The sequence below is a fragment of the Pelophylax lessonae genome (assembly GCF_965119305.1).
Source record: "Pelophylax lessonae genome assembly, chromosome: 10".
Classification (NCBI taxonomy): domain Eukaryota; kingdom Metazoa; phylum Chordata; class Amphibia; order Anura; family Ranidae; genus Pelophylax; species Pelophylax lessonae.
In genome coordinates, this window is record NC_138777.1 from 99,936,871 (window position 1) to 99,950,293 (window position 13,423).

General features: G+C 47.2%; 1 protein-coding gene across 1 annotated transcript in view; it reads right to left on the reverse strand.

The window, feature by feature from the left end:
* Positions 1–13,423, reverse strand: part of CHD9 (chromodomain helicase DNA binding protein 9) — a 388,013-nt gene that overhangs the window by 119,795 nt on the left and 254,795 nt on the right. Inside the window, exons 10-13 of the mRNA XM_082270937.1 lie at positions 11,965–12,102; positions 11,318–11,439; positions 7,330–7,573; positions 6,725–6,901 (exon numbers count right to left, since the gene is read on the reverse strand). Coding sequence (XP_082127063.1) covers positions 6,725–6,901; positions 7,330–7,573; positions 11,318–11,439; positions 11,965–12,102 — 681 coding nt within the window. The remainder of the gene's footprint in view (positions 1–6,724; positions 6,902–7,329; positions 7,574–11,317; positions 11,440–11,964; positions 12,103–13,423) is intronic.

Sequence of the window (13,423 nt, forward strand, 5' to 3'; positions counted from 1 at the left end):
GCACGTTGTAACACAGATAGGACTAGATTCAAGTCCCAAGGGGGCAAAGGATCCCTCCTAGGAGGAACCAGATGCCGCACACCCTGAATAAAAGTGCCAACCAAGGAGTTGGAAGCCACGGGACGTTGAAACAGAACGGCCAGCGCAGACACCTGACCCTTTATCGTAGCCAGCGCCAAACGCTGATCGACACCCGTCTGAAGGAAAGACAGCACACGGGAAACCGAGTACATGCGGGGGGAAAACCCCCTGGACTCACACCAGGCAAAATAGGCCTTCCAAGTACGGTAATAAACCTTTCCCGAGGAAGACTTCCTCGCGTTGATCAAGGTATGAACAACCTCTGGAGAGAGACCCTTCTCCTTCAGGACCTCGGTCTCAACAGCCAGGCCGTCAAAGCCAGCGACTGTAAAGCAGGATGGTAAATCGGTCCTTGAGACAGTAGATCGTCCCGAAGAGGCAGACGCCAGGGGGCGTCGACCGCCAGATTCACGAGGTCTGCGTACCAGGACCGGCGAGGCCAGTCCGGTGCCACAAGAATCACCGTGCTGCGTTCCGAGTGTAACCTGCGAAGGAACCGGGACAGCAACTGAATCGGTGGAAACGCGTACATCAGCCTGTACTGATGCCACGGGGCCACTAACGCGTCCGACGCGTCTGCCCGAGGGTCGCGCGTCCTTGCCACGAACCTCTTCACCTTGTAGTTGAGGCGAGACGCGAACAGGTCCACATCTGGAAGACCCCACTTCGCGCACAACATCTGGAAGACAGCCGGATGGAGAGACCATTCCCCCTGATCCAGGGTCTGGCGACTCAGATAGTCCGCCTGCCAGTTCTCCACTCCCGGAATGTGAACCGCCGTTATCGCCGGGACATGAGTCTCGGCCCAAGACAGAATGTCGGCCACTTCTCGAGCCGCTCGGGCACTCCTGGTGCCCCCTTGGTGGTTGATGTAGGCCACCGCCGTGGCATTGTCCGTCTGCACCCGAACCGGGCAGCCCTGCAGCCGGTCCGTCCAGCGATGAAGACAGAGCCTTATCGCACGCAATTCCAGAATGTTGATCGGGAGGGAAGACTCCCCCTCCGACCAGGTCCCCTGGGCGGACAGAACGCCCAGAACACCACCCCAGCCCGACAGGCTGGCATCCGTGGTGATTATCGTCCATGAGATCGGACGAAACGACTTGCCCCCGGACACCAACGGGGACTGGAGCCACCACAGAAGGTTTTCCCTGGTGCGATGACTCAACGAGATCTGAAGATCCAGAGATTGAGGTCGCCCGTCCCACTTGGACAAGATCTCCGCCTGGAGACCCCGCGTGTGAAACTGCGCGAAAGGAATCGCCTCGAAAGCCGAGACCATCAATCCCAGACATCTCATACACGTTCGCAGAGACGAGTTCGGAACGTCCCTGAGGGACCTGACTTCCTCCTGAAGAGTCCTGAGTTTGTCTTCCGGCAGGAAGACCTTCGCCTGCACCGAGTCCAGTATCATTCCCAGATAGGGAAGACGAACCGACGGACTCAGCGTCGACTTTGGAACATTTATCGTCCAACCGAACTCCTGCAGAGTTTGCATCGTGACAGACAGGTCCTTCTCCAGACCCTGACTGGTCGCAGACCGAATCAGAATGTCGTCCAGATACCCCAGGACAGAAATGCCCTGGGCTCTCAATAATGCCAGAACCGGTGCCAGCACCTTGGTGAAGACCCGCGGAGCCGAGGCGAGCCCAAAGGGCAACGCCACGAACTGGTAGTGATCCTCCGCAATGGCAAATCGAAGGTATCTCTGATGACCCTCGAATATGGGGATGTGAAGATACGCATCCTTCAAATCGATGGAGGCCATGAATTCCCCCGGAACCAGGGCAGCCACCACCGAGCGCAGGGATTCCATGCGGAACTTGCGAACCCGCACAGAGCGGTTCAGAGCGTTCAAGTCCAGAATTGGACGAACCTTGCCCTCCTTTCTGGGCACGGTGAACAGATTGGAATAAAACCCCCGAAATCTGTCCCGATGAGGCACCGGAACCACCACTCCCTGAGTCCTCAGGTCCCGCACCGCCAGGTGCAGATCCCGCAGGCGCTCTGGAGACAGTTGTAGATTTGAGGGAAAAAATCTGCTCTCTGGCCGAGAGAGAAACTCGATCTTGTAACCAGATCGAACGATTTCCAGAACCCATCTGTCCCGCACACGGGCCAACCAGGGCTGAAGAAAACCGAGCAAGCGTCCCCCCACCCCAAAACTGGGTGAGGGCGCCCCTTCAGGCCGAACTGTTATGGGCCGCAGGTCCGGATTGGCCGGACTTCTGTTTTCCAGACCAGGGTTTCTTCTGAGAGCCCTGGCCCTTGAACGCTTTGCCCTTGTAGTGCGGCCGAAAGGCACGAAAGGACCCCTGAGGGGGCCGAAAATTCGCATGCTTCTTCCCAGAAGCCCCCTTAGCCTTGGGGAAATGGGGCAAGAGAGTGCTCTTACCCCCGGTGATCCCCTTAATCAACACATCCAGAGACTCCCCAAAAAGGCGAGACCCATCATAAGGCAGATTGGCTAAGGTTTTACGTGAAGATTGGTCCACCGACCAACATTTCAACCAAACCAGGCGGCGAGACAACACCGCCACGCTGTGCACACGTGCAGCCAACGGAATCAGGTCCAGGTCCGCATCACACAGATACATGACACCCTGGTGGATCTGATCCACCATGTCCAGGGTCGCCGCCGAGGCCGAATCGGCCACTAGGACGCGCCTAAGCATCTGCGTCCAACTTGCGATCGCCTGGGCCGCCATGAGAGAAGCAAATAGAGCTTTAAGCATAGAACCCGTAACAGAATAAGTATGACGGGCAAGAGACTCCAGTCTCCTATCCGTGGCATCACGGAAAACAGGGGATCCCTCTGCAGGAATCGCAGTGGCTTTGTTCAAAACCGCAATTGCATGATCCACTGGTGGAGGCACACACCACCGTTCATCAGTGGCAGGGGAGAAGGGATAACGCAGCTTGAATTTACTTGGTACCGCAAAAGGTTTGCGCAGATCGCGCCATTGATCCTTTACCGCGCGCTGAAAATCAGCATTGCAGGGAAAAACCTGCGGCGTCCTGCGTTTTCTCTGCGTCCCATAAGCCGCCAAGGCAGCGGGGGGACACACTTCGTCCTGCAAACGTAGCGTCTGCTTAATGGAAGCAATCAACTCATCCATGATTGCAAGCTCTTCAGGCGAGCCAGGGGGAGAATTAGCAACCCCCTCAACCTCAGCCTCTACCTCAGACCCCACCAGATCAAGAGAGGAGCGGGACCCCGATAGGGAGGTCCCTGCCAGAACAGCCCCATCACCTTCACCCTCAGAATCGGAGGACAGAGTAACTCTGGGCCGTTTAGTAGATTGAGCAGCCACCAGCATTTGCACCTGGGCAGCAAGGCCAGCCACAATAGTGGCTAAATCCCCCCCTGGGGGGGAAACAGCGGTCCCCTGGCTTTCCACCAATACTGTGGGAAACTTGCCCTCCTGAGAATCCATTGCCCCTGTACGCCAGACAACCAAGGGTTAACTGCCCCCTTTCAGCAAGCGCGGTAAGCGCAGCCCACCGCACACACTCAGGCACAATGAGACCCCCACAGGGAATATACAGACTGAATACAGGCAATGGACAACAGGAATAGAAGGATAAAACCTGAGGAGACCCCGCTGCTGCTGCTGCCTCGACCGGTGTTCCAGGAAAAAGGAAGTGATGCTGCCAGGGCGCTCTATGTAAGCCTATGGAGGCTACAAGAAAATGGCCGCCGTGCATGTAAACCATGCGGCCGGAGCGGGCGCCGGTAAAATGGCGTCGTTTGGCGCCGAAACCGCCGCTCCACAGTGCATAAAAACACACACAATTTCATCCCATTATATGGATACATGTTAGATCGCCGCAGCGATCGCTGTATATGCCCCAACATGCCATTAAAAACATGCCCCACAGCACACAGCTTCCCACACTGCCCAGCCTGACACACACAGTGTCATACAGCTCCCCCCCCCCCCCTTGCAGCCCACAGCATGCAGCCGAGAGATAGGGAGACAAGCAGTGTGATTTAAAGGCAGGTTACACAGTCCCAGACTGAGACCCCCCCCAGACAGACAGGTCCCCACATAGACACACTTACCTCATATGGCGTGGGGAACCCGCACAGGCGAACAAGCCGCTGCACATGAGGCAGGGAGAGTCGCAATTCAAGACGCACACAATGGCGGTTAAGAAACCGCACAGCGTCCGGTGAGGTAGCCACCTCACCAAACATCCCTGCACCGAACAGGGATGGGTCGTTCACCGTGCCAGGAGCGTTACCTGGCTGAACGCTCGATGGCAGACAGGGAAGCCACTGACCCACGACCTGCGATCAGGGGGATCAGCCCGAGACCCAGTCCGCATGATCCTCTTCGTCCGAAGAACTAACTAATGCTGACAAAAACAACAGCTAAGTAAAGGTAGAGAAAAAACTCAAATAAAATATTAAAAAGAAGAAAGAGTCTGGGACAAAAAGTCCCAGCACAGAGAGAGCCAGCCACTCCTGACAAGCTAGACATTAAAACTGAGATATGGTTGCAGGAAGTAGGAGGGTATTGACTGAGGGGACCACCCCTTGAGGGTGGGATATGTTAAAGCTTTATTGTTAACATATTCTGTTGCCTAGCTACTCCTTCGGAGCAAAGTCTAATACCCCATATGTGACGAATATGAAGAGGCGGCGACTGTCGGAGGACGTAAGAGAAATGTAATTTATTCTCTGCTTTGCAGGGACACAAACTCCATCCCTTCCCTCCTGTCAGAATGGCAATCTGCCTTGTTTACATACATACCACTGTGTGTAACCAAAAAGAAAAGTGAGCTGCCAGCAGGGTGCATGCGCACCCTTCTACCCGGAAATGTCATCAGATCACGTGTGTGTGTGTGTGTGTGTATATATATATATATATATATGTATGTATGTGTGTGTGCGTGTGTGTGTGTGCGTGTGTGTGTGTGATCCAGCGCACAGGTGCTGCCCTGTAGCAGAAAAACAGCTTAAAGGCAGACCTAAAGTGGTCAATAAAACCGGTTACTAAATCCATTAGAAGCACTCCTATGCGGAAAAAAAAAAGAAAAGATGCACCAAGAATCTATTTTAATGGTAGGCAAAGGAACATTTCAAAAGCATGGAAATTAACACTCTCTTAAACAATGTTTTTTTTCTTGTTTTTTTTTTAGAAATTTACAGTGTGGCAGCAGGAAAACTTTAAGCACATCTGGACCCCCTGGAAATACAATATTCTGCTGACAACATTCAGTTCAGGCTTATTTACCACTTAGGGCCAACACACCCCTTTTTGGGGTTATACATCCCATTTGTCCTTTGTCCCCTCCATCTGGCTGGAATTTCACAGTAACCCTCTACATTTCCCTACAAGTTGTTATATACACATCTTCTGTATGTGCTTGGTATCCACCAGTTTTTGAGAATCCCTCAGGTAAGATTATGTTCTTTCTGCCCTTTTATTACATTGACATCCGTTAATAGGAGCCAGAAGTCTTAATCTCCTTTATTTGCTATGTTACAATTGTTTGTAATTTTCTCTATTGCTTACTCTTGTTATATAGCATTTTGATATTGGATTGAAGACCATCCTCAAATAAAATTAACTGAAAGTTAAACATATTACTTTGTTCCAATAACACAAGAACATATGGCTTCCTACAAAGTCATGTCGGGTATCTGTACGCAACTCTAACAAGATAAAATAGGAACAAGGCAAAAAGAACAATCTTCAGAAGTTTTTTTTCTCTAAACACATGTGATATACTTACCTGCTCTATGCAATGGAATGGCACAGTGGCGGAACCTCCTCTTCTGGGGTCCCCTGCCAGCACTCTCAGCTCCTCCTCTTCTGTGTCTGCCACCATATCAAGCTGCTTGCTATGGAGGCAGACATGGGGGCTTGCTTCCAAGCTGGGCTGTGTGCATCCATAGAGACACACAGCCTAGATGGACCCCACCCCCACTCTTTACTTACAGGATTTGATTGACAACAGAAGTCAATGGCTCCTGCTGTTACCTGTCTGTACTTTGAATGCAGAGAGAAAGGAAAGAGCCACTACAGACAGGCACAGTGCTGGATCAAGGGGGGTGAGGGGGTGATACGGCTATTGGGACATGTTGGCCTAATGCAGAGAATGCATTAAGGTAAAAAAAAAAAAAGTCTCGACTTAAGAACCACTTTAAATTGTGTATATATTAGGATGGTTGCCAATTCTGACCGTCCTTCTGGAAACACTATTTGCCTTGTTGTTTTAATACTTTCTGAATCATTGACCAAACAGAAACCTGCAGAAAGTCATGATAGATTACCTGATCAGCAAAAATATTCTGGATCACTGACTTTGTGGCCATGCAGCCTTAGTAACAATGTAACAGTGGGGGTATATTTACTAAAACTGGTGTACACAGAATCTGGTACAGCTGTGCATGGTAACCAATCAGCTTCTAGATTTTATTGTCAAAGCTAATTTGAAAAAGCTGAAGTTAAAAACTGATTGGTTACTATGCACCACTGCACCAGATTCTGTGTGCACCAGTTTTAGTAAATCTCCCTCAGTGAGATAACTAGCACTTTCAGCAAGATCAGCCTCCATATTTTCTCCTAACAGGCTCCCTTTACGACAAGTCTTCACAAAAAAGCACGATAACCCGGAAGAACACACTCACCAGATTCATGAGTTTCAGACCCTCAAGCAATTTGCAGTTCTTGTTTTTCAGCCTGTGTGCCTCATCAATTATAACACATCTCCATTCAATAGCATTGAGTTCTGGGCAGCCCCCCAGGATCATCTCAAACGTAGTGATAATGGCATGGAACTTATATGTCCCTCGGATAACACGACCCTGGAAAGTAATTCAAGTCTTCATTATTACTGATCACGTTCTTCCTATTAACTTTTTCAATTAAAACAACATTTAAATCTATGAAAATTTAAGGGTTTGCTCACAGCAACCAATCCTTGCTTTAAAGGGTAAGAACTGAGTCATTAGATTTTCAGATCTCTCAGGAATCCCAGTAAGGATACAAACTGTGGAATGTGAGCAGACCTTGAAAATCAGGCACACGATCTGTCCATTAAAGAACCCAAATGATGTGGGAAGCATGTAGGCAATTTAACCAGCCAGTACAAAGCCAATACCAAAAAAAATTAAAATGAACTTGCCCTGTGGACCTGATTGGTTGATGTGGGCATACCCCTTATTTCCTCTAGTATGTTGGTATGAGTAGAGTATTGCTAAATTGATCACTGTAACTGCTGAGTAAGACCTACTTGGGAGTCCCGGGAATACATTTCATATTGCTGGATCATTTGCCGGCTTATCATGCTTCCATGATACACAACTACGTTGAGGTCTGTCCATGTGCGAAATTCTCGTTCCCAGTTAGTGATGGTGGAGAGTGGAGCGATGATAAGGAAAGGACCATGGATGCCTGTCAGGAAGATCTCATGCAGGAATGTTATGCTTTGGATAGTTTTACCCAAACCCATCTCATCTGCCAAAATGCAGTTCCGTCTGTAGGAGAAAAAAAACACAACAAATTACATGTAGTTAGCATGGGACTCTAATTCGTAAGCTTAAAGGCTAAGTTCACATTTTGGGAACAAATAATAAATTCACATATTTCTTCTAAAAAAAAAAAAAACTGTAAATTATTGTTTCCGGCAGGAGCCTGGAAAGCATTGCACCCGTAATCAGTAAATCATTGGTGCAGTGTCAGACTTTCTACGTACCTTGCGTATGGGCAGACAGTTACTAAAGAGCAGGAAGATCAATGAACTACGAGAGTACCTAAAGTGCCCTCACAGTTCATGGAGAACTACAAGCTGTCCACCACAGTGGCAGACAGTATTTTAAGTTCATTCTTTCACAGATTACTGTGAATGAATGATGCGGTTGTGTGAGTGGAGCCCCGCACAGCCACGCTATTTTTTAATTTTTTTTTAATTGTGACAGTGGGCTTGGGGAGAAGACCCCCGCTGTCACAGGGGGAGGATTGAGTGGGAGAGGGCTACTGGACCATGTTACACCCTAAACATTGGTGTAACCTGTAGCATGCTGCCAAAGGTGAACGTATCCTTTAAATTCACACCAAATAGTTCTCTGCTGTGTTGAGAAGGAATAACTTGCCACTCTTGTTTCTGGTGGCAAAGTCTTGCAGCAGTTGACTCCTCAACCTGGATATCTTTTTACTGTGGTTTGTGAGGTACTCTACTCAATGCCCTAACATTTAAAAAAGAGGGAACTTGCTAGAAAAAAGGTCAGTCACAGGCTTAAATAAAAAAAGAATATACATTATATGATACTTACTAAAATAAACTATCTGCATAAGTAAAGGACAGACCTGTATGCTAATGAACTGTCTAGCATCTTTGTTTAAATCACACCACCCAACAGACTATTGGGCGCATACTGCAATCCCAAGGAATTGGGGGAAAAGTGACAGGAATACTTTAATACTAGCCTTATTAGCCTGGGCGCAGGTGGATGAACAGCCAAAGAAGGAATATTCCTATCTTGACAGCACAGCGCCCAATTTCTAAATGACCACTGGCAGCTGCCAATTAGAAGATGGGGTGTGTTTACAAAGATGTCCTAATTTGCCATTAATGCTATATATACTTTGTGCCATGACTTATACGTATAGCCTGTTAAGGTGAAATGATGTTTTATAACAGAGAGATGCTTTTTGCACATATGTGGCTTGCATATGTAGCACTACTCCCAAAGGAGCTGCTGAGTGTGGGTCCCCCTGGGTTACCGCTAGCAACAGTAGTACATTTAGGCATGTTTCCCAAGTGTGAATACCTCAGACAAGAAACAGTCCAGATTCTTTGGGTTTTTAGGTTTATTTGAGAACTTGGATAGGAGAAGGAATGAGTGGGATACTCCAACAACTGCACTATGCACAAATAGGCAGGGACTCTACAAAAATGCTGCTTGATGCTGGTTAACGCTTACTGACACTGATTAGCGCTGTCTGACGCTAGTCACGGCAAGGCCACTTACTATGGCTTCACCTCTGACTGTGGAAAAGTCCTTGAGCCCCCTGAGGTACTCCTTCCTAGGGTAGCTGACTTGTAGTGCAATCTCAAATCGCTGAACACTTCAGGGCCCTTCCTGGCACCCCCTTTAACCAGTTAAGCCCGGAAGATTTTACCCCCTTCCTGACCAGGCCCTATTTTGCGATTCGGCACTGCGTGACTTTAACGGACAATTGCGCAGTCGTGCGACGCTGTACCTAAACAAATTTGACGTCCTTTTTTTCCCACAAACAGAGCTTTCTTTTGGTGGTATTTGATCACCTGTGCGATTTTTTTGATCATGCACTATAAACAAAAAAAGAGCGACAATTTTGCAATTTTGGCCAATTTGTTTTCTGCTACATATGTTCGGTAAAAAAAAATCACAATAAGCGTATTTTGATTGGTTTGCGCAAAAGTTATAGCGTTTACTAAGGGAAAGAATTTTGTCATTTTTGTTGTTGTTTTTTTTTTTTTAACGAATAATGGCGGCGATCTGCGATTTTTTTTGCGGTACTGCAACATTGCGGCGGACAGATCGGACCCTTGACTGAAATTTTTGACACTTTTGGGGGTACCAGTGACATTACTACAGAAATCAGTGCTATACATATGCACTGTTACTGTAAAAATTACACTGGCAGGGAGGGGGTTAACTTTATTGGGGAGGAGGGGTTAAGTGTGTCCCTAGGGGCGTGATTCTTACTGTGCAGGGATGTGGCTTTACATGTAGCAGCAGAGATCTATGGTCCTACATAGCAGGACCGTTAGAGCTCTGCTGTTACACAGGGAAGAATGACAGGCGGCTTTGTTTACATTAGCCGTCTGCCTTTCTCCCTTCACAGCGGATGATCGCGAGTGACCGGCTGACATCGGGTCCGACGGTCACACGCGCGGACTTGTTAGGGAACGAGCCGGGGCGGGAGCGCGCCTCCGGCGGCGCGTGCTCGCCCGCTATTGGCTACCAGGCTAGTGATGTACCCATACGTCACTTTGCCTGGCCGGGGCTGACCGCCGCAGTATATGTACTTGCGGCGGTCGGCAAGCATTTAATCCCCAAACTTCAGGGCTTTAGTACTTGGCACCCCCTTTACTGTACTCTCCTGGTTAGCTGGCTCCTGGATCCCCCTTGACCTCTCTGCAGTGGTCTCCTCTCCTAGGCAGACCCCTGGGCACACTGTTTGTCCAGAAGATCTCTGCCCAGCAGCTCCACTTGGTCAGCACACTCTGGATCCTATGCAGCCCAGCTCAACCTCTGGCACCTAGGCCTACTGCCTGGACCACCTTCACATTTCAGAAGGAAGAGAGACAGCCGTCACCTCCTCCTGGGACTGATGCTCCACGCCAAAAGACACTATCACATGCCCCCTCCAGGGCGCACTGCGGCAATCCCTGCCCACTGGGACAGTCATAAACCCTGGTGCGCTATTGGCTGTGTTTCTTCCACTGTCCAACAAGGTCCCTCATTAGATACAGTGGGGAGACTCCCCAGATTCAACAGGCCACACCTGGAAGCATGTGACAGATTAGCCAACAGATCCGGCCCCCCGATAAGCAGACAGGGACACATATATGCTTTTTCCTAGCACCTACCTAGGAGGGTGCTACACATATAGAGATTATTTTATAATTAAGGTTTTAAAGTCGTATTAAAACAAAAAAAAAATGAAAATTCATAAAGTGCAGCTTACTAGCAGATAGATGTGGCTGCATTTGTTTTATTTTTCAAGATTGTTTCCCTTTAACTTCATCTGTTGATCTGTTTATTACGTTTTTTTATTTTTTACCAGACCAAGCTGTCCAGCAATAGTAGCAGTTAGAGGGTAGAGACAAACCATTTACCACTGACAGAGATGATTACAATGGTCACATTTAATTAATTTATGTAAAACATTTATTCCATAAGAAATAGACTGTTGCTGAGTGGAGCCACTCTATGACAGGAAGTGTGTTACTGCCTGGATCACAGAGTAATAGTAAAGGGTAAAGAGTAAAAAAAAAAGAAAACTAATGCAGCCACCTCAAAGGATTAGTATGCTGCGGTATAGAATACATTTTTATTTTTGGGTTTACTTCCGACAATGTAACCAATAGTTGACATTCACCAGTAACCACTGCTACAATAGACAATCGGTAATCTGTACTCCTTAAAAAATATTCTTTAGCTTCTAAATATAGCTGATTCCACTACTTATGTGTGTGATATTACAAGATATAATAGGGGTGCATAACTCACCTGTTATACCAGTTGAAAAGCAACCAGTTAAGTCCTTCCAGTTGGTATTCTCTGAGCTGATTCCCAGTTTTATACTCTCGTGATTGGTTTATCTTCTTCCAGGAATTAGGGGGCGGTCGATCCTTGCAAAAAAAAAAGTGTGAGTTTTGTTAAGTGAAATTCAAAGACTATTACACAATAGGTATAATGGATTTGTAAATATCACAGGCTGGGGTATATCAATGTGCTATGTGTAAGAAAAAAGGCAGTAAGAATGACTATCATTGTAACTCTAGCAACTGACAATAAACATACTGAATAAAACAATGTAAACAGGTACAATCAGGAGTCAGATAAATGAAGCACAAGGATAATGGAAATATTTGTTAGCTTAAGGAAAAATAGAACTTTTCTTGGGATTCTTCATTAACACATCAGCGATCGAAGATGCAAGAACCACTCACAAACGACAGCATTCAAATACATTTATAAATGCTGCTGTAGATGGTGGGTAGAAAGAAGGCTTCAGAAGCTGCTTTGTGAAAAATTCTTTGAACAAATATAATATTTCTCAGTCTTAAAATACGATCTCATGACTATCACGTTTTTCACAATTTAAATACAACACAGCGCATGCAACGTCTGGATACATGTCTGAAAATCCTTACCATCTTCCTAGTGTCTGGCCTAAGAGCTTGTAGCTGTTCAAATTCTTCTATTTTGGATTGGTCAACATCTTCCTTCAGTTCCCATGTGCTGTCTTCATAAGGAAGGGAACACCACTTTACCAAATAATAAATTACAGGCTGAAAGGTGAAAAGAAAACAAATAAACCATTAAAAAAACCGAAAGGACTCTTTCACACAGGCGGACTGATCGGGTCCGCTTGTCAATTTTTAAGCCAGACCCAATCAGACCATCCACTGCCCGTTGACATCCGATCCTATACGCTAAAAACAGACCGATGGGGGATCCATTCCCCATCCATCTGGCGGATTAGATGACAGTTGGATGTAAACGAAAAGGCGGTCCGTTTACATATGACTGCCCATAGAGGAAAGCGGGCTGCGTATGGTCATCCTCCTGCTCAGCGGGGATCATTAATAAAATCCCCCGCTGAGCAGGCAGATGCACTGGTGGTGCGCCCTCTGTCCATTTCTCTTTTCCAGATGCACTGGTGGAGTCTGCCCATGTGAAAAAGCCCTAAGTGTACGTGAACCCTAATAATGACATTACCTTATTTTCTCCCTTTTCTGTTAAATATGCCATTGGAAGTATTTTGTTTTAGGTTTGCAAAAGTGCAAAAATTAGATTTTTGCATTGACCCCAAAATCAATTTATTTAAAGTTCATTAGGGACACAGGAATCTATTGATCACTCAGTTATACTGCCATCTACAAGAAAATTTGGACAAAAAACAATGACCAGTCTAACTGCGGGGTAGCCAACAGCAAACACTAAAAAGCCTACAAAAACCAACAAACCTGGGGACTGCCTGAAGTTCAAGGAACCGTCTAAAGGACCTTACACCTGAAGATGGCATCAAAAGAGCCCTGAATAAGCACCTGCAGAACGTTTGAATGGAAGACCGAGTGGCAGTTCTACAAATCTGTAAACAGAAGCCTGATACCGTAACACCCAAGAAGCACCCACAAATTTAGTAGAGGGATCCCTGACAGGAAAGGATGGAACAAAATCCTTAAAACCATATTGATGACCTGTCTAAGCCACAGAGAAATAGTGGGACAAGAAGGTGTTTCCCCTTTATCAAGGATGCCAGAGAGAATCCATCTTTCCAAACTACATCCAGGCAATGAAGAGAGAACTGAAGCCAGATAGAGGGGACTGAAGAACAATGTTCAGGTTGAGGTGAAAGGCAAAAACCATCCTAGGAAGAAAGGAGGCTCTAGGGCTCAACTCCATCTTGTCCGATATGTGAGCTAAACAAATATCTGTAAAGGTAAATAGACGTCCCTCCACCACTGTGGAGGTGGCCCTTCATGCCTTGTCAGAAGGCTTAGGGGACAGTTGCGAGTGGACTGATTACAAGGAACTTTTTTCACAGTCTTGGGGAGGACATCTCAGACTGATCCCAGGACGACTTCTTTTGGGGCAGATGGGTACTGT